A 26,734-nucleotide genomic window follows, 5' to 3' on the forward strand; every position below is an offset into this window, starting at 1 on the left:
GCAGAGTTCAATAGAAATTTGTTTAAATAAATATGATTCAAAGTCATAGCCTATTTTAAGAGCTGATTTTGTATATGTGAGCATTCTGCCATGCATGTGAAGACATGAGTTTTATTTTCTTAATCTTAAAGGGAGCATAACAATGTTAAACGTAACATGCATGCTGTCAAGGAATTTTATATTATGGTGGAATGAAACACAGTGCTGGCAGCAGTCAAGACTCTGCCACTTACTGTTTGGAGAGGCAATCCTCCAAGGGCCCCTCCCATCCTTGCGCATTCTTGCAGTGAACAACCTTGACAGATGAGGGAATGGCTCCCTATGGGACAAAGAACAGGCTTGCTTACTGCTTGTTGTAAAACGGTGAGTTCCTCAGGCTTAGCATTTCTCACCTGTTATGTAACCCATTTTATGTGCAAGCATATATCTGGACCCATCTGCTTTATTTCTGTGAGAACTGGGGTTCATGGAACCAACACAAACATGTTGACACTCTGGCTACTGCTTTTGTTGCAATAGTCTTTTATCTCTGATCCAGTAGTCTTGCGTGTTCTTTCAGCAATCTTGAAACTGAAAAGCGCACATGTTAGCCTGCAAGGAGAGTAAAATCTCAGATTTTTCACAGTTCTTGACACTAGCTAGTCTCTACACGATGCATTTAACCTCTTTCAGCGGCAGTTACCCTTCCTTATAAAGGGGACAATAGTAGCTGCTCACAGCATTGTAGTGGGGTTAAATTAAGTAACAATGTAAAGATACCTACCACACTAGAATCTTCCTGGAAGCTCCCTTTCGCTCTTTAGAACACTGACAGACTACTCTGCTTTGATGCCTGATGATGCTGGGCAGGGAGGAACGGCGTAGCCCACAGGGTGGGCTGTGGCTGATCTTGGTTGGGTGCGAAACGCTGCAGACCCGCCTGAAGAATGCGCACAGCGACAGCACTGCAATTTCTAGGCTGGCGGGGCTCGAAAAGTGGAGCCGGAAGTCAGGGTTTTTGTGTTGCGGCAGTAGTTGCATATCAACGACGCTGTTTTTTTAATTTAGATTTTCTATTTCAATTGGCCTCGGGGTCGGGCGGATGAGGATTACTGGGGCAATGAAGCGCCCCCACATCCAACACTCCCCTGATTTGTGGCGACCTCACCATTCCGAGCAGCCTCTGGCTCCGCTGCCCGCCACTCGCGGGAAACCCCGCGGCAGCGCTCGGGCGCGCGCCCTCCGCCCACACCCGCCCACGCATGCTCCCGGCGCCCCCACGCTCGCGGTCACCGTCCCCGCCGCCGCCCACGCAGTCGCGTGCTTCGGGAACGCGGGCTCGGGGCGGCTGCGCGGCGCCCGCGGAGGCCGCTCCCGGCGCTTGGACGAGCTCTCGGAGGATGCTGCGGCGCGGGGCGCGTCGCCCCCCTCAGTCCACCAGAGCCCGGATGCCTCAGAAATTCGGCTCTGGGTCTGTGGGGAGCGAAATGCAACCCAAACCCCGTTTTACCGAACCCCGCGCAAATAAACACGCATAAGCACGCACACAGACATCGCCGCGGCCCGCGCTCGCAGCGGCGGCGGGTCTTGGCCGCGGGCGGTCAGGGAAGAGCCCGGGACCCACGAGGGGCCGCCGCTCGGCATCGGCCGCTAAAAGGTGCGACGTAAGTGCCCGGCGTTACCGTCCCGGCGCAACGGCGCAACGGCGCAACGGCCAGCCTGGGCCCTGCATCGCCGGGGCCGGAGAGACCCGGTAGGCGGGGTGCTCGGGCAGGAAGGGAGCCGGGGAGGAAGGGCTGGGGCGTGATCTGTCCTGCGCGGCCGGGTACGGCGGCTTGGGCGGGTTGGAGACCGGGCTGCGGCTGTCCTCTGACGGACCAGCTGGAACGCACGGCCTTCCTTCTTTTGCCAGGCTCGTCGACCTGGTTGAGATGCAGTCGTCGGGGAAAGACAGGTACCTGCGGCCCATGTTTGGTGTCAGCTGCTTTGACACTGCCCTGGCCGCCGCGATGCAGATGGCTGAAGGGGTTGGGAAGGGCGCGGGGCTATTGCCTCTGGCTTAATATAGCAGATGCGCAGGGACTCCAACAGGTGGCTCCGTGGCGCAATGGATAGCGCATTGGACTTCTAGAGGCTGAAGGCATTCAAAGGTTCCGGGTTCGAGTCCCGGCGGAGTCGCGGTTTTTTCCTTACGTAATTTAATTCCTGTCCAACTTTTTCCCTCTTGCTTTCCTTTTCCTAAATGGTGTTAACACGCTTCCCAATCCCTCTCTCTCTTTCCGCCGCTCTCGGCTTCTGCGGCCCTTTCGCCTGTAGATAAAGCCCCTGTCGTCTCCCCGCCCCGCTGCTCCATCACCAGTTGTCCCGGTTCGGTGGGCCAGAGCCTGGGCCAACACGACTAGGAACTTGATCCGGGAACTGGGAAGAGCGGCCTCGGGCGACCGCAGAGCGAAGCCTCGCGCCTTTGGCGTAAAGGAGAGCGCGGTGAGGCCCGGGCCCGTGCGCACCAGGAGAGCTGCCCGCACGCCCGGGGAGTAACACCCGCTCGCCCCGAGCGCGACAGTGGCTGCCAGGAACCGGCGAGGGAAGGACAACAAACGCCTCTACACCCAGTGCTGCGCTGTGCCGGCCGACTGTCTGGCCTGCCCAGAAGGCTTCGAAATTGTCACTAGAACACCCAATGGGATCCCGACAGAAATGCAGATTTCTGGGCGTCACCAGGACTCTAATTCAATCAGGCTGCGGCCCAAGAATCTATATTTTGATAAGAATGCCCTCTCCTCTTCCCCAAGATTCCAGTGCAGAGGTCCGAGGACCACCCTGCTTGTCAGCTCTTCCAGGCAGAGATGACCATCTTGTAACTCTTCTGAGACCTCATCGCTTTGCACAAGATTAAGGTTCCACCTCATTAAACACGAGTAAATTAATGAATGAATGGCATTTTAAAAATTCATTGTAATCTTAATTCGTGCAAAAAGAAATACAAAATACAAAATTGCCAAAAAAAAAAAAAAAAAAGAATAGGGAAAAGTAAACCATCCTTGTTGTTCCTATGTCTCAGCCTTGCAATTCTCTCCGTAAGCCATTAGTGAAAATCATATCTTGGAAACATTTTCAGATTTTATGCACACATGTAAGCATTTTTATATCTTGTCACGCAGTATATATGTTTATTGATGTTAGTGACATAGATACACAATTGGTAATATGCTACGCTTTCTCTTTCACGTAAGGCAAGTGGAGCTGCCTTGTTCCATTGTACATCTGTATCATAATTTAATAGCACCCAATAGTTGGACATTACAAACAATGCTCCAGTGAACATCCTTGTTCTTACATTATCGTACACAAATGCAAGTGTATTTGTAGGATAGATTCCTAGGAAGTTGAATTGCGGGGTCAAAGGTTTGTGCATTCTTCAGTAGATATTGCCAATTGCTCTCATGGAGATTCTACCCATTTTACTCTCACCAGCAATGTGTGAGAGTGCCCATTTCCCCAATGTGTGAGAGTGCCCATTTCCCCATAGTTATCAAACAGGTGAAGAAAGATTTCTAGTTGTAGTTTCAATTCATGTATTTTATTAGGAGTGAAGGTGAGCATCGTTTCATATATAGAATAATTTGTACTTTCTTATTGTAATTTATTCTTGAGTTTTGCTTATTTTTCTGTCGCATCATTGGTCATTTTCTTACTGGTTTGAATGAAATCCCTAAATATTAAGGAAACCAGCCCTTTAGGATATTGTTATAATTCTTTTCTGGGTTATTTGTCTTCTGATTTTGTTTATGGTGTGTGTGTGTGTGTGTGTGTGTGTGTGTGTGTGTGTGTATTTGTCTTACAGAAATTCATATATTTGGATTTATCAATCTTTTATGGCTTCTAGGGTTGGGGTTATACTGCACTCAGATTGTTAAATAATTTCATCATGTTTTATTTTAGTGCTTTTATGATTTTATTTTTAGACCTAAATCTTTACTTCATCTGGAATGTATATTTATATGAGTGAAGTGGGAGGTTTATTCAAAAATACTGATAATGAACAGTGCTCCTTTTCTACACTAATTTGAAATACCTTCTTAATCATTTTATAAATTCTCATATGTTTTTGGGTTTCTGGATCCTCTCCTATTCCGTTGATCTATGTGTCTTAATTCTGATCACCAGAATATCTAGTAGGGCCAGTCCTCCCTATAACTCTTTGTAAAAGATTTTTTTTTACCACCTATTCTTGAATTATTTGTCCCATGTAATGTTAATAATTAGAACTTATTTAACATTTGTTATATACTAGGCACTATTCTAAGTGTTTTATGTATTTTAATGCATTTAATCCTCCAACAGCCCTACCAGGTAGATATTATCCTTTCAAAAAGAGTTATCTGAGATACAGACAATTAAGTAATTTGTCCAAGCTAATAATAAGCAGCGTACCAGGATGGAAACCCAGAAAAGCTGGGTCTGTGGGTAGAACCATTTTCTATATTGTCTTTTCACATGAGCTTTCATTTCAGCTAGGCTGGCTCTAATCTTAGGTATTTGTGTTGTAGTCATATTATTTATATGGTAGTATAGGAAGAATTGGACTAATTATGATGTCAAGTCTTCCTATTTAAGAGTAGCAGGGGAAAATTTATTTTTTTACAGTACACCATCTCCTTTCTATTTGCTCATCCCTTCTTCTGTGCTCTTCAGGAGTATGTTAAAGTTCTCTCGATAGATAGATAGATGATAGATAGATAGATAGATAGATAGATAGATAGATAGATAGATATAAACAAACTTTATTACTAGTTTGTTTTTTTTAATTTGGTTCTTTTGTTCCACTTTATTTTCTAAGTTGTTATGGTTTGTGTATATGAAGCTTTTGATATTTTAAATAATTTTATATTCAGCCATCTTATTGAACTAACCATTTAAAATAGTTTTTGAATTCAAAATCACAATGATATTCTAATTCACACATTAGGATAGCTATAATAATAATAATAAAAAGACAGACAATAACAGGTGTTGGCAATGATGTGGAGATGTTAGAATCCTCACACATTGCCAATGGGAATGTAAAATGGTACAGTTTCTTTGGAAAACAGTTTAGCAGTTCCTTAAAAAGTTAAAAATAGAGTACTGTATGACCCAGCAATTCCATTTCTAGGTGTGTGTGTGTGTGTGTGTGTGTGTGTGTGTACACACATATATATACATACATATATATATATATATCCAAGAGAACTGAAAACTTATGTCCACATTTATACGTGATTGTTCATAGTAGTATTATTATTAACAGCGAAAAAGTAGAAAGAATCCAAATATCTACCAATTGATGAATGGATAAACAAAACGCGAGATAATCAAATAACAGAACATTATTGTGTTAATTCAGCAATAAAAAGGAATGAAGTGCTATTCATGTCGCCACATGAATAAACATTGAAAACGTTATGCCAGTGTTCTTCTGAACGGAACCAGTCACAAAAGACCACATATTGTATGATTCTGTTCACATTTGACCCTTGAACAGTGCAGGGGTTAAGAGCACAGTTGAAAATCTGTGTATAACTTTTGACTACCGCAAAATTTAAGGCGATCCCAACCAGGACCAAAATTTGTGGATGCCCAAGTCTCCTATTTTAGTATAGATCAATGCATACAGTCAGCCCTCCACATCAATAGAGTCCCAACGGTACAGGTATAAATTGAAAAAAAAAAATCCACATATAAGTGGACCTGCGTAGTTTAAACCTGTGTTGCTCAAGTTCAACTGTAAATTAAATATCCAAAACAAGCAAATACGTAGACAAAGTAAATTAGTGGTTGCTGGCTGCTGGGGATAAGGGGAATGTGAAGTGACGGCTAGTGGGTGTGGGTTTTTTCTGGGAGGTGACGAAAATATTCTGGAATTAGCAGTGATAACTGCATAACTCTGAATACTTAAAATTACCCACTGAATTGTATACTTTTTAAAAGGGTGATATGTGTGATATGTGAATTATATCTCAATTTTTAAAAAGGAAATGTAGCTTTTCAGTTCTTTGTTGTGTTTTTTGAAAATATATCTTCAAGGGAGGCTGAATGATCATTTTACCTTCTCCTTTCTAATTTTTATGCCTTGTATTATTTCTCTTGTAGTAGCATCAGCTAGTACCTCCAGAAAATGTTTTTTATGAAAATGGTGATAGGGAACTAACTTCTCCTATTCCTCACCATTAGGGGAATGCTTCTTCACTAAGCATCACAGTAACTTTGGGGGTGGGCAAGTGCACATGTGCACACATACACGTATTTATCCATTAAGAAAATATCGCTGTTTGTCAGTAATCTACGGAGATTTTTCTCCTTTGATCCATTAATACTGTGCAAAATGTTAATGTGTTTGCTAATATCGAGCCTTTCTTATATTCTTAAAGTGAATCCCACTTGTTTATGATGTACATTTATTTTAATATTCTAACATTTTACAAGTTTTGAAAGCTTGATATTATTTACCATAAATGCAGCATTGTTTAGAATGGCCCCAAACTGGAAATAACTTAGACATCTATCAATATGAATCTGTTTGCAGATGTGGCAGAGTCATATAATTAAGGATAATGTACGCCTTTAAAAAATGAGGAAAATTTATATATACTACTATAGAAAATGTCTAAGATTAATGAAAAAGCTAATATGCAAATAAAATAATGATTCCAATTGTGTTACATAATGCTAATGATAATAGTAATAACATGTATTACTATGATTGTGCATTGAAAATTTCTGGAAAGGTATACAGTTAAGAGTTTTGGGGCAAGAGGGGCAGTTGTATGAAGGGTGGGGGCCTCCTGTTTTACTGTATACCTCTTTAAAATGTTTGAGTCTTTTCATAATAAGCCTACCTATCCTTGTAATAAAAAAAGTTAATTTTTAGAAAGTAAAGGAAAAACCCCTAATGCTAATGAAGAAGGAAAAACAACATTTCGTGGCTTTTCTTTAGTCACTTGCACATAGGCAGCCCTGATATTGCTTATCCATTAAAGATTTTCCTAACTTGATTTAACAAACGTTTATTGGCCCTTTACACTTTACTATATGCTGGATCTCAGCCATAAATATACCCTTTAGTAGCTCCTCCTTCTAAGAGTGCAGAAGCATGTTAACAAGGTATCTCTTTACAGAGTGATTCCAGCTGGCACTGTGTCCTAAAGGTCTTGTACATCTTCTTAAGGAGTGTGGACTTTACCCTAAAGGCAACGGAAAACCACCGAGTAGTTTTTAGGCGGAAAACAGTTTGATTAGATGTGTCTTGTAATTATCCCTCTGGCTGCAGTGTGGATCCCCAGCTGGAAAAGCGCAAGACTGGCAGCCAGAGTACCAGTTCAGGATAGTTGGAGTCATTTAGGTAAGAAAATGATGAGGCTGGAACTAGGGAGGTGGTTTGGAGAGACGGATTATTGTACAAACTGGAGACATATCAAGGGAGGATGAATTGATGAGACTTGATAAATTAAGGGACATATAAAGGAGAGGGAAGGGACAGTCAGAAAAGCTTCCCATTTCTAATTAGGACAGTTGTGTGGATGCTAAAATAGTCACTGAGACAATGAAGGAGAGAGAAGTGAGTTTGGGGGAAAACTACAGATTGCATGTAAGTTTAAAGTGTCTGGAATATCTGGAGAAGATGTGCAGTTGGCAGTTGGATATGTAGTGCCAAACACATAGCAAACTCTCAATAACTATTGAATATAAGAATTGAAAGTAGGCATGTAGAAAGGGAAGGAAAAGAGGAGGAGGTCTGGAGCTTGGGAGACCAATCTAGGCTTGAGATTTGAAATTCATTATTCTACAGATGGGATTTAAAACTCTGGACATAGATCATGCAGGGAGAGTGTAGACAGAGGAGAGACGATGGTTGAGGAAAGAAACTCAGAGCACAGACATTTGAAGGACTGGCAAAGAATGTCTTCAGAGAGACCAAGAGGATGGCTAGAAAGGTAGGAAGAAAACAGGAAGTGTTACCTCCGGAAACCAATGGAGCAGGTTTCTTCTAGAGAAGGGAGTCAAGGAAAAGGGAAACATCTCACATTTTTCCAAACACCTGCTTTATGCCAACTTTAACAGTTGCCATCTAATTATCTTCCAAATTCTGAGAAGTATGAATTACCCTCATTTTATAGATGAGAAAATTATGATGCAAAGATGCTGTGGGGAGAGAGTAAGGTGAAAGGATTAGTTTAGCAATGATGGAAAAATAACCTGCTTTTTTGAAGCAGGTAGGAAGAGGGCAGAGATAAAAGCATGAAGGTGAAGAGAAAATTGAAGGTGCTCTTTTACAGCTCTGCCTTATATACCCAGGATTCCAGGAAGGTATTGACAAAGTGGGAGCTTCTTCAAGAGGTGGAGATGTTCCTGTCTTATCGCTGTTTATGGCCAATACAGACTCTAAAGAACAGTGTCCAGGAGCGGTTTCATTCCAGCTTCCTCCTGCTCTGAGGTTTTCAATGTTTATCAGCATTTAGAAATATTTTATAACCTCATTCACCTTCAATTTGACAGCTGCTTTTTGAGTACTGGCTTTGTGCCAGGAACCATGATAGAAGCAAATACAAAGATGAGTGAGATCAATTGCATTTTCTTAAAGAGTTCATCCTAGTGAAAGACAGCCATGGATTGGTGGTTCCGTAAATTAGGGTTAGTTTAGTCATGAGTGACAGGAAACCCAAAATAACAGCAGATTTGACATATAGAGGTTTCTTTTCTCATGTGGACGTCCAGGAAATGGCAGCTACTTGATCATAAGAGATTCAGGCTCCTTATTCTTTCTTCCTTATAATGCAGCTCCCACCTCATGTTCCAAGATGATTGCTTCTGTCTCTGCCATCAGGTCATTGGAGTTGGGCATGGGGATAAAGGGATAGAGCTCCATTCCAAGCTCACCCTACTTTGAAGGACACCTTGCAGAAGTTGCATATACCACTTTCATGCATATCCTATGGAAAGGTGGAACTCGTAGCTTTCCACCCCCACCCCCACTCCAGGTGGCCACATTGATTTGTAAAAAAGTTCAGCAATTCCTGCTGGTGATGCTGAAACAGGCATGCACATACCTAGAACGCAAGGCTAAAATAAAAGTGTGACAAAAAGAATATTTACTAGCTTTGTGACCATAGGCAGGTTACTTAACCTCTTTGTGCCTCAGTTTCTTCAATTATTAAATGAAGATAGTAGTAACACCTACTTCATAGGTTTACCTAGTTACCTAAATTATTAATTTTGTGTGTATGTGTATATATATATATGTATTTCATGTGCACATACATAAATTATGTAAAAAGAGTTACTTGTAAGGTCTTAGAACAGTGCCTGGCATTTAGTAAGTGATATAGGTGTTTGTTAAATACAAATAAAATAAAAACAAGCACAGTTAAATGAGAATTTCGAGGGTATACAAATCAGTGGAGAAAATCCCCAAAAAAGATTTCATTAAGAAATGTAGACTGTCAGCTCTGTAATGCCCAGGGACAGCCTTATTCCTTCCCTAGGCACCCCCAGCACCTAGCACAGTGCCTCACACAAAATAGGTGCTCAAAATACTGATTTCTGAATAGGCTTGAAAGGTCAGTAGTAGTTTGTTAGGTGGGATGGAGGCAAGGAAAATAGGTGGAGTAAACCATATGGACAAAGACATAAATGGTGAAAACTCACTATCTGGCACAGTAGCTGGTGTGCATAGAATTTGGTATATGTTGACTGACCCAATACTCAAAGTCAACTAGTTTAGTTTCACTGAAATGTATCAGTTCGGTCCAAGCAGAAAACACATCACTCTAGAGAATTTAACTGAGAGAATTTTTTTACAGGTGATGGAAATGCTGAAAGTATGGGCAACTCAGAGGTTGCAACAGATCTTGAATGTAGGGGTTTTTGCATGTTTTGTTAGGCAGAGGTGGACCATAGAAGGTAAAAATGCAGAGCTTCATTAAAACTGTTTTTGGAAAGACTTCCCCAATGCAGGGAGGATGGAAAACAGGGAAATAGTAGCTTTTCTTTCAGTACTTATTATGTGCCAGGTATAGTGCTAAGCACCTATTTTAACTATCTCAGTAAGATAATGTGTCTGTTTCTGAGAATGTTGAGTGTGAGATGACTTCATGACACTTGGATGGGCATGTTGTATAGTTAATTGGAAATGTGCATCTGGAGCAGAGATGTAGGGATGGAGACTGGGTCTTTGTAGAGAGGTGAGAGAAAAACCTGAAGGAGAGGGAGGAAAAAATACTCAGAAGATAAGAGGGCAGGCATTGTGGGAAATCCAAGTGTGGTCAGAGTAAGAAAATCAGTGAAGGAAAAAAAAAAAAAAAGAGTAGATAGAGAAACAGAAAAGTTTATCTTCCTGCAGAAGCCATGAGAAGCTGGTGCTTCAGGAAGGAAAGGTCAGCAGTGTCTAATATTTCCTAGTTAAAAAAACAAAAACAGAAACTAAAAAACAAAAAAAGAGCTATTGAATATAGCAGTTGGGATGCATGTAGGAATAGTTTCTCTAGACATTTGGAGTCACAGAGTTAAGAGCAGCCTTAGTCAGATGGCCTACAGTGGTTGAGTGAAGTAGGAGACAGTATCTGTTGAAGGTAAGAGTGAGTGTTAGGGGACCTCTGGGAGAATGAGCATGCCATTTATCTCCTGTGAGCTTTTTGGGTGAAGGGGCTATGTCTTCTTTACTGGTGTACAGTGGCGTACCCTGGTGCTTAAATAATGTATAGGACTCAATTTTGTGGTGACTGGCTGACTGGTAGAATGAATGAACTTGTTGGGAAGTAATCACAATTGAATAATTGTGTAGTAGCAGTAAAAGCCCAGCGGTGTCAGTAGCTTCATGGTACTTTCCCAAAACTCAGTAATCTGGACTGATGAGGAATAATGGGTGTTCCATTTGCTGGGATTGACAGGTGAGAGTAACAGAGGAAAAAAGAGAATGAGAGATTGGGAGGGAGAGAGGGAATTTTTGAAATGTCAGACCAGTTGGGTCCAGATTGTTTTGTGAGGAAAATGAATCCTGATGAGGATGGAGGATTGGAAGAGTAAGTAAGGGTGGCTGAAATGTTTGAGATCTTTGAGTTCACAGTCTTTGGGGATGGGGTGGGCCCAGGCATCAGTGGGAAAGTACCACTCACATGTACCAGGCTGCAGGACTTCTCAGGTAAGCTGTGATGGAACAACCCATCTCCCCTATCCATCATCCCCTGCCTATAATAGAAAAAGCCTGGCTCAGGAAAGCCCCAAGTCCAATTTCCCACCTTGTTTGGGTGAGAGGATGACAGGCCTGACCTCTAAGGCAAGTGTGACTGCACATGGTTTCTGACCTATTTTATACAGCAACCTTGTTCATTTGTAAAAAATGCAGCCCCATCACTATCTTGGGCTCACTTCAATCAGGTAACCTGTTTACTTTAGGAGGGGTAACTAGGAAAGAGGCAGGTGGGGAGGACTTCCTAAATACTAATGTGTTGAGCCCATTTAACTAGGCTAGAGCTTTCAGTGCCATACAGTGTGTGGGGGTCATGATTTTATAGCAATTTTTATGCTATACTGTTAAACTAAAGAAAAATTTCAATTGTCATCATACTTTTAAAAGAGAACATTATCAGGTGCCAGGAATATTAGGGAAGTGTCTTAGACCTTCCAGATTGGCTTAGCTGCCAGCTGAATACCACCAAATGACCTTATTTGATATTGTGAAGAGCACAAATCACTCAGCCAAGCCTTGACCCATTGAATCATGAGTTAGTTATAATAAAATGGTGGTGGTTTTGAGTCAGGGTTTTGGGGTAATTTGCTATGGCAGTTATAATTGGAATGAACATATGTACCAACCCATAACCTGGGCCTAAAAATTGTTTTTGTCTTTTCTCACAGTTGGTGTACAGTGAGTACTTATGGATCACCCTTTCCATTTCAGAACCTCTCTCCATTGTTACCTAATTTCACATTTCATAGTTTTGCGATGTTTCTTTTATAAAACAGTGATCTGCTTATGACAGTTACAGGTCATGCTTTTGACCCTGCTTCTTGGAAGCTTTTAAAACTGGAAACATTTCTTCACTTTTAAATGGTGTAACAATGAGAAGATGAATTTTACATTTTAGTCAGATGCTTGAGGAATTAGTTAACTATAAAGCATTATTTTGTTTTAACCTTTACTGAAAACTTTCAATAAATTGTACTTTATTCCAAATAGTTGTCACTGCTTGAGAGACTAAACTGAACGAATACCTGCACATATCCCAGAAATAGTATTAAAATGTTTTATATGTTTTCTTCTAATTTGCTCTTTCTAAGAGTGGGATCCCATGAATTTATCCCAGTTACTAAAGGATTTTTAAACTTTTCTATACAGACTTCCTCACCCCTTTTTCCTTTTCTTTAAAACCCTGCCATTTATCCTCTGGACAGTCAAGTATAGCCTCCCATCTTACATCCTTGTTATGGGGACCCATGATCTCAGGTATTATAAGGATAATGGTGTTTCTCTCAAGTAGTTGTTTTTATCTTAAGGCAGACAACACTGAACACAGAACTGATTTTTGTATTGGATGTTAGAAATTATGCTAGGCACAGTTTCATAGAATTGTTTAACTTCAGTCTGGCTTCAACTAATTTCTTCTATCCTGACTTTTTTCTTTCTCCAACTTCCTCACTTAAAACAAAAAAACACTAGCTGTGTTGTAGGCTTTTTTTTTTTTTTTTTTAATGTGTCTTAAAAACATTCTGGAACAAGATGGACTATTTTAGAAATCTTTCAAGATCTTAAGGTATTTTGAAGGCCTGTTATAATCAGCTTTAACCCGAAAATTTTCTAGGTAGTCTTCATTATCTTTTAAGTCCTTTTTATACCTTTATTTAGCTCTCTGGTCACGTACTAACATACGTTTGCTCTCTAAGAACACTTGTACCATTCTTTTAGTTTCAACCATGACTTTTATATTGGCCGCAAGCAGATCCCTGTATCTGTATTTTCTGGACTTACGTTTACAGCTCGTAAAAGGGCATTTCTTGTCTATCATCTTCCCCCTACACACATACCTCTACATCTTAATTGAAATACTGTTAATTACAATATTGTTACATATATCTTTAAACATTATTTTAAAGATTTTTAAATGTCAACAAACTTTATACTTTCTACTAATGTCTTTTAATTCAATTTTCTTTAAATAACCAAGCACTGAAAACTTTATAAAAATGTTAATTATCTTAAATTGGTTTAGGTTCTTTTCCTTTCTTCTCTCAAAGGGTCTAAGCATGGGTGGGTCTTTTATAAACACAATTATTTTTATTCCAAGGGGCACATGATTCTCAAATCAACTTTTTCCAAAAAGAGATCCCTATTTACAAATAGGGCTGGTCTATTTTATGTTAGTTTTCAAAAACATCTTTAGTAAATAAATAAAGGGAAGATGTAAAATACTGTGGTTTGCTTTGTGAAACTTAATTGCGAAATTTCTTCTTCTTTCGAAACTTCTTTCCTGCTGCATTTGCTGCTTTTTCAGCCATGATCTCTGAGTACTTCCTTCGGTTATATCTAAAAAGAAAAACCAAACTTTTAAATTCTAAAGTATGACATAACAGACATTAGAAGTTAATGTAACCTTTTGGTGAGGGGGAAGCCACTTCTAAATCTTTTTTTTCTTTTTTTTTTTTGCATTTTAACCATCTATTCATCACGTTTGTACTAAGTTCCACTGTGTGTAAGGAGCCACACTAGGAGTTGGAGACCGGAGTGAACCAGAGCCAAAATCCCTGCCCTCATAGAGCTTAGTCTATTAAGAAAAAATGGCAACTGTAGAGGGAAGCTCTTGAAAATGCTTCACTTTCACTAGAGACCCATGCCCTACATCCAGCTACCAGAGAATATCAAATGCTTTAAATACTTTTGTGGAATAGAAATGTAAAATAAGGACTAATCAGAACAAAAAGTTTACACTTATCTGAAAAATACACAATATATTTCTTAGAACCTTAAGAAATACACCACAGACCAATGGTTTTCAAAGTATAGTCTGGGAATGAGATCTTTCCAAGGGGTTCATTAGGTGAAAACTATTTCACAATACTACTTAAGACATTGTTGCCTTTTTCATGCTCATTCTCTCATGAGTGTATAGCGTTCACTGAAGATTTCCAGGGGCTTCATAATGTGTGTTATCATAGCAGACTGATGCAGAAGCAGATATGAGGCTCCAACTGTCTTTAAGCTAGACGTTAAAGAGATTTGTACTAAATTATTTTTGTTTTGTTCATGAAACTATGTTAATATGTGATGGGTTTATTATTTTTAAATGAATTAATAAATATATCAAAGTTTCTTAATTTTAATTTCCACCATGGTAAATACTGATAAATGTAACCCACAAAAGTTCTTTGGGTCTTCAATAATTTTTAAGTTTAAAGGCATCCTCAGACCAGAGAACTGCTGCTATAGGCTATAATTCCCTGGGCTTTGAGCTTTAGAAACATAGAAGTACAATTTACTGCAGAAAAATAATGGTGTAGTAGCTAGAAGCTTCAATAAAGGGCTGTCAGTACAATTATGGAAAGTTAAAAAATTCTCTAAAGCATACAAAATCTCCTTTGTTCTAAAGCATGTTCACTGTGTTACATAAATGATATCACATTACCAAGTGAAGATAAGCTAAAAGTCTCTTTAAAACAAACTATTTAAGCCATTTACAACTTTACGGCTCACTCAAAACCTAAAACCACAACTTATACACTTTCTAAGAAACCCAAAGTTAGATTAAAAATAAAAAACAAAATTAAAAACCACACACAACACAAAAGCATATTTTCTTCTGTCAGGATATTACTACTAATGAACACCCGATGCATTAAATATATTTGGTTAAATTCCCTATCCCAAAGTGGTCAAAAGACAGAAAACCTCTTGAGATGGTTGTAGAGAGGATTAAAACTTTCATGGAGAGATGGACTAGTAGAGCGTTTCATATAATGTGGCATATAAATTTAGGTGATTAACAATATTCATTTAAAGTAATGTTTAATGTACATAGAAAAATAACACCCACTTACAATATCTATAAAGTCTCCTTTTAAAGCAAGCAGTTTACAGATGATGAAAACACTGGGAAAATTGTATTCAATGACTGAAGTATGGAAAACAATGAACTGATAAGACAACCTCTAACCTGTAATTTTATGACTTTCATTCTAAATTTCTAGTTTACTGTCTCAACTTTCTTATTCTAAGATGTTTTTAGTGTTTCAACACTTACCATATATGGATAAAAACTGACCTACTGTAACCTTGATGACAATCTCAAAATCACGGCAATGTAGACAGTGCTTATTTCTAAAATTTTTACCATTACCAAGACTCATTAAATAAATAGCTTACATAACGCTCTGAGGAAAATGTGTTTTCCTTGCCTATTATCTACATTATTTTTAAAACCCCTGATAAATATTTTCACTTTGGCTATTAAACCAATCTGGAGCCTCAGCAAGAGGTTTCTGTATGAGACATGCTTTTAAATCTCCTATAATGTAGCTGCTTCAAGGACATTTGAACATACTCAGATTGCTCCCATTTTTAAAGAATCCTCTAATTCCATATTTACTAGCCCTGCCTCTCCCTCCCTCTTCACAACTGAACTTCTTCAGTTATGTTCTTCATTTTCAACTCATTTTCCAGTCTGATTTCCTCCCCATCACTCCCTTAAAACTCCTGCGAAATTTACTGTGACTTCGATGTAACTAAACCCAAAGGAAGTTTTTAGTTCTTGTTTCATTTGATGTTTCAGCAGCATTTACCCAGTTAACCACTCCGTCTGGCTTATATCTGCTTAAAACGTTCTCTTTCCTTGACTTCTATGACACTGTGCCCTCTTGGTTTTCTTAATATCCCTTGGCTATTCTTTCCCAGTCTTCTTTGCAGGCTCATTCTTCTCTAGCCAGTCAAATATTTTCAAGCTTCCCTCTAAAGCAGTGGTTCTAAACTGGGAATGGTGGTGCCTTGCAGGGGACATTGGAAATTTCTGAAGACATTTCGGATTGTCTTGAATGGGGTGAGGGAGAGGGTGCTAGTGCCATATAATGGGTAGAGGCCAAAGATGCTATTAAACATCCTACAATGCACTTGGAAGTCCACCCAAAAAGAATTATCCCATCCACAATGTAAATAGTGCTGCTGTTGAGAAACTATGCAATAAAGCATTTAAAAATTATCTGAAATTTAAAGTTTATGCATATTCTAAAGGAAAGCATACAATTATAAAGTGAAACATAAACTTCTTTACCTTCTGAACTCAGAATCAGCCAACAGTTCTTCCACAATAGTTTTCTTCCTTTGTTTCTTAGGAATTCGTGAATGGTAGAAGTCAGCTGGATTGTCAACAATGGTTCCAATCTAGGAACAAATGATTGAAATGAGTCATGCGATACCTGAATACCACATGGCTTTCAAATTTCAGAGTATCTAATAAAGTAGACGGATATATTAACAAAGTATATTTATAGAAAGGAATGAAAAACACAAGCTTACATTAGACCAGTATCAAAGTTAATTTTGCCATTTTTTAAAAGCAAAAATATATCACATTCAATTTGCATTAAATCATACTAATGATATTTCTTTACTAGAATTTGTAATAAATCCAAAATTCCTGTTATACATTTAATGCTAGACAGTACATAAATTCTTGAACAGTGTAACTAGAGGGAAAAAGTGGGACAGATATTACAAACTTGTTTCAGCTTCCCAATTTAATGAAACTGACACAACAATTCTACTACATACCTCCTAGGTTATCATCAATACTGCCAGCTTAGAACCTTCTTATTGACCACTCTGCATTAGTTCGTATATTCACCTGAATAAAATTTACCAAGCATCTACTATGTGTCAAGCACTGTCCTAGGTAGTAAGGAAACAAAGAATATCTGATCCCTGGCAGTGAGGAGCCCATAGTCTTAAGGAAGGTCCATTAGGTAACTGAAAAATTAAAGCACAACAGTATTATGCTGAACAAAACACTAAAAAGGCTCTGAAGACTAAGTGACCAATCCTAATAGAGGTAAAGACGGTTTCATAAAGAGTGACATTTAAGGTTGAATTTAAATGGGTAAAATTTCACCAAGCAAACTGCAGAGCCAAGCACAGGCAAAGTCAGGCCAAGACCAGTCTGTGCATATTCTGAGGGACTGAATAGTTGAATGTGTTCACATTTAAGAGGCTACGTGACTAAGGAAGGGTTGGTGAACTGGTTTGAGTGTACACTGTGAAGGGCTACATTAAGGGATATAGATTCTACAGGTCACAAAGACTCACTGCATCTAACACTGAATGACACCTGTGATAGTGATCTGAGGTGTATCATAAACAGACTGCCTTTTTGTTGTTGTTGTTGTTGTTTTAAAAAAAAAGATGACTGGCTACAATGTGGAGGAGAGACTAGAGACCTAGGGGGTGGTGGGGGGGGGAGAACTATTATAATAATGCAGATGAGTAACACGAAAGGTAGTCAAGAACAACAAAATGAACTTCAAAAAGCTACCAGGGGATGGCTCTACTGGACTTTCATCTGAAAACACTTTGAAAACCAACTTTTAACTTATTTTCAGAACTTGCCTTGAAAAGAAGAGGAGCTTGGTGCAAATGATTCCCCTTTCCCCTAGATCCTGCAAGGATTCTTGCTCTTAGGCTAGTAGTGTTCATATATGGAATAGCCGTCTTACAGGTTCTATAACTTTTAGAGAGCTGACCTAGGAACCCAGTTACCTTCTGCAACACTGTCTCTATACAGAAAGTCATTACTAGCTGGTGGCTGTCTGAATTGAGTTCTGGCCATTATTATATGCCCTGAGCATATGCGCATTGTAAATATTTGTCTATTTTAGTAAAGAGAAAGATCGCAGTATAGTACTTTCCAAACTAAAATCCATAGATCATCAGTAGTAATATTGTGTTTGCTTTTTACCTGGAAGTACTTAGGGAAGCCATCCCTATCATTTTTCTTGTAAAACCTTTTTGGGTCCATGCTGGCCCTCATCTTCAGTGCTTTGAGATCATTTTTTAGTTCATCCGTCAATTCTGGAGCTTTCATACCAAACCAGCCATCACCTGCTGTTTTCTGTCGCTCTTTCTGAAATTGATTTCAAAAACAAACAAAATTCTAATTTTAACAGTGTATAAATTATACCTCATTTCCCCCAAAATTCTACATACAGAAAATTTCATTAATTAAAAACAAATAAGGTTACTTCACAGAATGTATTACTCTCCAGATTCATCTTTCATAAAAGGAATTAAATCAGAAAAAAGTGATATCTCTATGCTTTATGTAAATTACATAACGCATTATCAGTTTCATAAATGAAGGCTCCTTAAAATTTAATTTTGTCTTTTAGTAAGAACTGCTGATTTGGTGGGAGAATAACCCACAGCTTTAATTTTTCTTATCTAAAACAGCCTACATGAGATAATATGCAAAAACATTTTCACTTCTGGAGCTTAAACATAAACATTAACACTTTTATTCAGTCACCTGTGTATCTCTAAGTCACTCAGTCCAACAGTCAAGAAATTTCTATTTCTTTGAGAAGAAAAGCATTTTTTTGAAAACTAGCAAGTGATATGCTTAATTTTATTTTTTGTTACATTCGTACAACAAATATGAAATGTCTACCGCATACCAATGTGCTTCATAATAGTGACAAGCTATTACTGGAGCACCTTCTTCGAATTTCTTCCAAGTTCTCTTTATAATTTCTTTATGCTTATTAGTTGAAATGCCAAATGGATGCAATCCCCTATGTTCTACTAAAGAAAATAGCAGGTTAAGTAGACCAGGGTTTTTAGCTGGCTACATTAAGTTCCCTACAATAGCCTGTAACAGAGTTCCTATCCTTTAATGAACAGTACCCAGAAGCCAAGAGGTTTGGACAGTGACCTTGCATGGTGGCTGTCACTGTTTTTTAGGAAGAAAAAAAGCTGCATCTATGTGTAACACTTGGTGCGCTTTTACTTTGTGAAAATCCATATAAAAGGTGTTTACAGGCCCTTTGATATCCATGACAATTTTTTTTGGATATACATACATACGTGTGTGTGTATTTTTCACACTTTACCCAACATCAAATTTGCTTCATTTTAAAAAGGGATACCGGACAGGCAGCAACAGCATGCACAACACTGTGGTGATCTGGTGATACATAACACAATTTCCAGTGTCCCAGTCACTCCATCCTTAGAACATGAGTGATCACACTAGATGAGACTGGATTGGCACAGACTACAATGATGCTTTATGAGCTTAACACATATTGCTGAACACATCTAAACAGTCTAAGTAATGAGAGTCATACTTACTCTGCGTTTTTTTTGAAGTTGATACTTTGATTCACGGTATGGTGGAACACAGTCTTTTTTTTCAAAATCAGGAGTAATGACAGCTTTCTGCAGAAACTATAAAAATATTAAATTGGTTTTAAAAGATTTAAAAGATTGTCAGAATGTCATTTAACTTCAACATTTTTTTCTCTTATAAAGGAAATACCTCTCGGACTGAAGACTACTTCAAATATATTAATTTTCTTTATGCATATACTACTGCAAAGTTGTTCCTGTCCTTAAATTTATAAATTGTATCATAATAAAACTATTTTAGGAGGCAAACTGCAGGATTATTTTAGGAAATCTGCACACATGAGATTTACATAAATGTGTCCATTTGTATTTGTTGGTTCACAACCACCTACCTGCACCAAACAAGTGGAATATAGACAATAGGAACAATGCCACAAGAGCTCTTGAAACCTCTGAAAAAAACGTGACTAGTTTTTAGTAAGTTCTTTAATAATGTTGGTGAAACAGCTTCTTGTGATCTGAAGAAATTGGCTACACTATTAAGTACAGCGATACATGTTTCAATTAAAAAACACTCTATGCTATACCACCTATCTAGACAAATCTGCTTTTTGCAACTCAATGTATCTTGGATCTTTCAATGTCAATTCATACACAAATCAAATACATCACAATTTTTCTTCTGACATTTAGTTTAAGTCTCTATTAAACACTTTTTTTTCCATTAAACATTGTAATCACTTCTGCATATTTGTGATTATTTCTATAAATAGATTCCAAAAATGGGTTGTTTAAATTTTGATATACTGCTAAATTGTCTTGCATTAAAACAATATAAACAGATAATCAATGTGCCTTTCTTTACAGTGCCACCAACAGTAGTGGTAATCTTTTTGTATATTATCAGTGATGCCTCTTGGCTATTTTCATTTGCTGATCACCTTTTTGTGTATTTATTAGCCATGGTCACATAAACAGTGTGACACTATTTAGTCATCCTAGGCAAGTAACAAAAAAACGTTGCAGTAGTCATTCATTAAAAGGTTAACAGATCTGACCACATAAAATTTTAAAACTTATGCAATTAAAAACACCTTTAAAAAGACAAGTAAAAGACCATAGGTTAATACCGCTAAAATACAAAATACATTTCTACAAATTAATAAGAACACCTTATTTAAAAATGAAAACCCAAAAGAGTACAGGCATTCCCACAGAAGAGGACTTATACGGGTAATTAGTCATGTCAGTGCAAAAGCTAAAGATGACTACTCCTTAACCCTCAAAATAGCTCACAGAAATACAGCAAATATTAATTTAGTCAATAACATTTGACATTATCAACTCAGAAATTCAGATAGGCCTAATTCAGGTTCAGGCCTAGAAGTTTTGGGGCATAGAGCAGCAGCCTAGATTTTCCTACCATTCAGAAAAGAGAGTATGACATTTATTTAACAATTAAGAGCTCATTGTGTGTCAAGTAGCATACTAGGCATTAGGAAAGTAGTCCTCAGTCAGGAGAAACTGGCAACATCCGAAGATATTTTTGGTGTGTTTAGGGGGTATGGATGCTACTCGCATCTAGTGGGTTAGAGGCCAGGGCTGCTGCTAAACATCCAAGAATGCAGACATCCTCCCACAACAAAGAATTAGCCAGCCCAAAACAACAGTATTGCTGAGGTTTGGAAATCCTGATTTAGGAATACAAAGATAAAAGACAGTAAAATAACAATTAAATCATGATTAATAATGAATCTACCAGGTACTGCAGCACAGAGGAGGTTTGGGGAAGGACGAGTTTCAAAGAATGTTTCCCAAAGGCAATGATCTATGATCTCTGCATTGGACTGGGAAAGAGCAGGGTATGTTCAGGGAACTATAGTAGTTTTCCATGGTGAGAACACAGTAGTCAGAGTTGGAGAAACACAAGTACGTTGAAAACCGAGGAATCACTCAAGAACTTAAGAGAATATCATGGTCAGATTTGTTTTTAGAAAGAGAAATATAGCAAGAATATGGAGAGGAGCTTGAAGAACAAAGAGTAAGGTTGTTACTGCAGTAGTCTAGTTGAAGAACAAAGGCCTGGATGAGTCAGTGACAGTGGAGTGAAAAGGAGGAAACAGAGTAGAAACAATGTAAGAAGCATCTAGCCCAGGCTTAGTGACTGACTACAAAAGGGAAAGAGATTTAGGCAGTCATTAACCAGGATAGAGAAGACAAGCTGGTTTAGGTAGGGAACAGAAATAGGGCAATTAGTGAAGTCCAGTGCCTGAGCACAAATGAACAGGTAACAGCCACCAGAATTTAAAGATATGAAGAAAGACCTGAGAGGCACCACGGCTGAAAAATACAGAGGTGGGAAGAAGCTGTGCAAAGCGGCAGCTAAAGCCAAGGGTTTAGATGAGGTTACTTATTCTATAATTTCCTTCCAAAATTAAATGTACAATTTTATGTCTATATGCACATGTGCACTTCTTTCTGGAGGGTGAGGGAGGCACGCACAGCTTTCAGATTTTCAACAGGGTTCAGAACAGTTAAGAAAAGTACAGCAAGAAAACAGAAAATGCAGCCCCTGGGCATCATAAGCGGTGAGTGTAGGAAGAGGAACATTGATCCTGTGTTACTTTATTTTTCAAGTGTAGTCACCTTTTACCGCTAAAACTTTATAAAAAGAAAAAAAAAATGAGTCTCTTGCCAAGGAGACTCTAACCATTTCTACAAGTAACTGGCTAGTTCTACAAAAACCTACGAGACACTTCATGTAACTTACCTCATTTTTCTTTTTCTCCTGGATCTGTGTTAGGGTTTTCTTGTTCGAATGTAGTTTGTCTGCATTAAAATTAATATACAAACCACCCAATTGCTTGATACTGAGACCAGGGTCTATGCTGCTGCTTGTCAATTTTAGACTGAAAGAAAAATGATCACTTAAAGATCAATTAATTAAAATGGAAACAATTGAGACTATTTTTTAAAATCATTTTTTTCCTTTCTCCCATTTAACTGTCAACAAAAAAAATTTTTACAATGGAGTTCTGAAAAAGATGAACAAATACATATTTTAAATCTGATAAAGTCATTAAGAAAAGAATTCTGGGATGAATAATGAAACAAAAAATCTTTTGGGGATCATATCCAAGTTTATTCTCCAGATTTTCTTTAAGAGGAGTAAGACCACATAATATGCCAACAGATTTCATAAAAGGATTTTTATAAAGAAAAGAAGAGATAATCTGGCAATTCAGCTCAACTTCATATATAGGTAGTGAGTTACTAAATGTACTTACCTCCATTTCTAAAACCAATGAGAAAGACAGGTTCTTCTACTGTGAGTGAACTTTCAAGTTATCCAAACTTAGAATATTTTTCTGGGTAACCAAAGGCATTTGGTAATGCCTCTAAATCAAGTGAGTTTTAAACAGTAATGAGCATCCATATTTCCCATTGGAGCTTTTTAAAAATGTCATATCCGAGACCTCTACTAAACTAGAATCTTCTGCAGTTGACCTGGACTCCTGCTATATTTATGAGAATTTTTACTTCATATTACTGAAAGGCCTTCTTATAAGTACACTTGGATGTACAGTCACTTTCTTTCCTAATTATTCATGTAAACTAAGCAGCTGAAAGTTTTGATAATCAACCTCTACTGGAAAGTGAAATCATTCTATTGTAGTACCCTGGCAGTGATTATGAATGTAAATTACAATTATTAGGTAGGAGTGTGACCTTTAAAAAGTAAGCATGCTGGAGTCTAGCCTTAGAGATAGATTTCATTGGTTTAAAGTGAAGACTGGGCATCTGTTAATGCATAGTTCCTTACCAAGATGCCTGTATTTTCAGTAGATACACTGTTACCAAGGTCTTGAGCTTAGGAAAAACAAATTTATAAAGGAAAAAGTAACTAAAGAAATAACCCCAAACATTAACACTTTTCAAAGTGGGATAAATAGGATTATCGGTGATTATTTTTCTCAGGCTTCTATTTTTCAACTTCTCTACAATCAACATGTAGTACTAAAATAAGTTATTTTCCTTCCCTTTTATACTGCTCTTGACAATCATGCAGGAAAATTCCAACAAACGATTTCTAATACATCACCAAAAGGAACATTTTTAGCTATCACTGGTGGGAAAAATGACTTAAAAAAGCATCCAGAGACAAGGAAAATGCTGAAAACAAGAGCTTTCCCATAAAGAACCTGAGGTAAAAATTTTAATTCCCAAGCTATTATATTTTATGGTAAATTAGCCACTTGAAAAATGTTATCAAAAACTTTTTTAAATAAAGGTAAAACTTACAGTTTAGACTTTGTGCTATTAAGTAAGTCATCTTCATCACTAAACTCATCATCTTCATTTTTGTCATGGTCTGATGGTTCTTCTTCACTTTTTTCATCCTCTTCCTCCTTTTCTTCCTCAATGGCAACCTCACTGGCTTTGTCTTCCTCATCCAAGTAAAAATTTTTATCAGCGTTCAATCCAGGAGTTGTGTCAATTACAAACAACGCATTATCACTTAACATATTTTCTGAATCTCCATTTAATGACTCATTTTGACCACTATTTTCAACAAAACACAGAGTGTCCTCTTCAATCTCACTGTTTTCGGACTGCTGGCTTTCATCACTGCTGCTAAGTAATAAAATAGAATCGCCTGCATCCTGAGATTTGGTGAGCTCAGACTTGTATATTTTGGCATCACACTCAAAATCTACATTCTTTTCTTTGTTCATGTTGTCACTGACGGCTATAACAGTGCACTCTTCATCACTACCACCACCATCACTAGATTTCAAGTAACTCGTTTTCATAGTGCTTTTTCTCTCTTCAGTCCATCTGTCTATTTCCACAACTGCAAATGTTTGAGCTAATGATTTCATTATAGCCTCACAGTTCATATTTGAGGGCTTTGATGTGGTTTTGTTACTTTGGGGGGTTGAATGCCTTTGAGAAACTAACTGCTGAAGGCTAGTGTCCTGATGTTCAGAAAGACTTGTCAACTCAGAATTTTTCTCATTAATTTCTTTTCCCTCATCTATCACTCCTTCAGCTTCTTCAGTTAAACTTTTATGATTCTGCTTTATTTCTTTGAGAGGTGCAACACTGACCTGTTTTTCCTCTTGGATATTAAAATGTTGGCCTTTTTGCACTATTAGTTTTTTTTCTGAATTTCCATGGAAAGAATCATCATCAAAATCATTACAGATTTCGTTATTAGAGAAATCTGGCTCATTTATCTGAGAAAGAAATCTTGCTTGTATATAAGGTGAAGTTTGTCTGGTATCTGAATTCATAGGTATATTTATCATCGGCTTTTCATTTTCTGGTATAATCTTAGTATCTTTCTCCTCTGTTACTGCTTGTAATTTCCTCTGCATACTCCTTGTTGTTCTCCTAGTTACAAATCCAGAAAACGTAGAAATATCTGAGCATGATGACTCAGCATCGGAAACAGCTTCTGCATGTGATTCTTGGCTTGGATCTGTTAGGGATTTAGCCTTAGCCTTAATTCTTCTGGTTCTTGTAGTTACTACTGTAGAAGGCACAATTCTAGAAATACCTGAAACATGTGATTCTGCTTCGGAGACTTCTTCTTCAGTATGAGACTCATTTATTGGAGTTATTTTTAGTTTTTTCCTAACACTGGACACTGGGGTGCATGCAACTAAGATTTTCCTTCTCCTAGTTACTCTTAAAATGGGATCTTGGAGCTCAGATACAGAACTACTGGACTCTGCCTCAGAGGTCTCTCCATCAGTAGATAGTTTATTCATTTTTGGTAATGAGCCTGTAGTTCTGCTCTTCCTCTTTCCAGTTTTAGGAGTTCTAGGGATTGGACTTTGTTTCTTAGTGCTTTGTGATTCAGCAATCCTGGAGTCATCAGATGGAGATTCCTTCCTGCCTTTTAGACATGCCTGAATTCTTTTAGCAGAATTCTGTAAGCCAGAAAAAACACACTATTAATTTAGGTAGGGCTGGGACAGGAGCAAAGTGAATGAGACACTCCCCTCAGGAGCAAATTTTAACAGAGCACTAAAAAACTCAGTCAACGAGATGAACACAACCCCCCCCCCCCACCACCCATGACTTTTAAAAAAAATCAAAATTTAAAATACTGGATCTGACCCTGTACTTTCAGGGTCCTGCCTCATCACTACTGCCACTACCACCAGCCATGACTGGATTTGCCCCAGCATTTCCAGGGCCTTGCTTCACTTGCCTTACCCAAGTCTTGGTTATGACTTTAGCGAGAAAAAAAATTTTTTAAATTAGAAAATCGTAATTGAAAAGAAAAAAATTTATTCACTTAAAAAAGTCAAATATGCTAGGTGGACCTACATCATTACTACACACGCATGGGGAAGAGTGAAGGAGAATATTAACTGAGCAAAGATGTGGTTAGGCACACACACTGACAGAATCGGTCGCTCCCGTTACCTTCACATACATTAAGTGAATTAACGTTCCACTCCCTTCATCAAAGAAATCAGAAGCAGTGGACGACCGGCGCCACCGAGAGCCACCAGAAGGCATCACCGCACACCCTCCCAGGCCAAAAGGAGGTGCTATGGGGCCACCGCCAGTCTCACCACCTGAAAACGGTGTCCTTCTATCCAAACCAGCTAAATTAGGCTCACACACTTGGTGGCCGAAATTAGTCCTTAATACGGTGTGAACAGTAAAGGTAAAAGGCTCGAGCTGGGTATCTGCATTACGGAGCTGAACTACCCAAAGCAAGTTACTTAACCTCTCTGTTCCGCACTAAGGTCTGCCTTAAAAGACTAGTGAGGACTGAAGAGCATGCGACAGGCTTACGGCTGGACCTGGTACTCAGCAGCACGCGCAAGCGCGGGCTCTTCGCCGCTCCTCACGCTCCGCGGAACCTTCGCACCGCCCTATAACCTCCCAGAGCACCGATCCGAGAAGCGTCGAGGAGGAATGAGGGAACCTTGCTATTTCCTACCTTCTGCCCAGAGTTTTCAGCCGACGTAGCTTGAATACTGGCCTGAGGCCGCGCCGACCGGGTGACCACCATCTCGTCGGCTTGCGGCCACCGCACGCTGCCTCAGTTCCGGCGCCCAGGAAGTGCGTCAGAGAACTGCCTCCGTCGCGCTTTCCGCGAGGACGTCGGAATTCGCGAGAATTTCTTACGTGCTTCTGCCTCTCTTATGTAGGCGGCGGCGGCCATCAGACTCGGTTATCGCCAAGCATAGGCTTTTAGCATCCAACTCCAGTGCGGTAGGAGACGCAGACCAACCTTTTGTAGGGAAGGACGTTAGTGGAGGTGACAAAACTCGTAGGAACGGAGGGCCCTCGCCCCGTTTCACACAAATTGGAAGTTGCATCGCAACCCTATTCCATCTTTGGCAATTCTAAAAGTCTTGATGTATA

The 26,734-nt window shown here is 38.8% G+C and overlaps 1 protein-coding gene, 1 long non-coding RNA gene and 1 other non-coding gene across 4 annotated transcripts; 2 read left to right on the top strand and 1 right to left on the bottom strand.

Annotated features, from left to right (window-relative positions):
• The first annotated feature begins 1,330 nt into the window (after positions 1 to 1,330).
• Positions 1,331 to 2,956, top strand: LOC118613660. Its single transcript, XR_004955631.1, has 2 exons — positions 1,331 to 1,732; positions 1,892 to 2,956. It is a non-coding gene; the product is annotated as an uncharacterized LOC118613660 (long non-coding RNA).
• Positions 2,073 to 2,157, top strand: TRNAR-UCU. Its single transcript is given in 2 exon segments — positions 2,073 to 2,109; positions 2,122 to 2,157. It is a non-coding gene; the product is annotated as a tRNA-Arg (tRNA).
• Positions 2,957 to 11,949: 8,993 nt separating the features above from the next.
• On the bottom strand, positions 11,950 to 26,426 carry DNTTIP2 (deoxynucleotidyltransferase terminal interacting protein 2). 2 transcript variants are annotated; one of them, XM_036236592.1, is made up of 7 exons: positions 26,307 to 26,426; positions 23,642 to 25,278; positions 22,110 to 22,266; positions 19,343 to 19,438; positions 17,952 to 18,116; positions 16,272 to 16,381; positions 11,950 to 13,537 (listed from the first exon to the last, which is right to left on the bottom strand). In XM_036236592.1, the coding sequence occupies exons 1-7, from the start codon at positions 26,376 to 26,378 to the stop codon at positions 13,444 to 13,446; spliced, it is 2,331 nt and encodes a 776-aa protein (XP_036092485.1). In that variant the 5' UTR covers positions 26,379 to 26,426; the 3' UTR covers positions 11,950 to 13,443. The 2 variants fall into 2 exon arrangements, with proteins under 2 accessions (XP_036092485.1, XP_015989711.2); XM_016134225.2 differs by having other exon boundaries at positions 13,128 to 13,537; positions 22,110 to 22,248.
• Positions 26,427 to 26,734: the final 308 nt, after the last annotated feature.

The sequence above is a fragment of the Rousettus aegyptiacus genome, unplaced genomic scaffold (assembly GCF_014176215.1).
Source record: "Rousettus aegyptiacus isolate mRouAeg1 unplaced genomic scaffold, mRouAeg1.p scaffold_m13_p_1, whole genome shotgun sequence".
Taxonomy (NCBI): Eukaryota; Metazoa; Chordata; class Mammalia; order Chiroptera; family Pteropodidae; genus Rousettus; species Rousettus aegyptiacus.

Bases quoted from the DNA above. Each gene is read 5' to 3' on its own strand.
- DNTTIP2 (XM_036236592.1), bottom strand. From the start codon at position 26,378: ATGGTGGTCACCCGGTCGGCGCGGCCTCAGGCCAGTATTCAAGCTACG. The intron at 16,382-17,951 runs GTAAAAAGCAAA...ATTTGTTCCTAG, and splicing joins GCTTCCCTAAGTACTTCCAG to ATTGGAACCATTGTTGACAA. The intron at 13,538-16,271 runs GTAAAGAAGTTT...TTTTCTTTTTAG, and splicing joins GCTGATTCTGAGTTCAGAAG to ATATAACCGAAGGAAGTACT.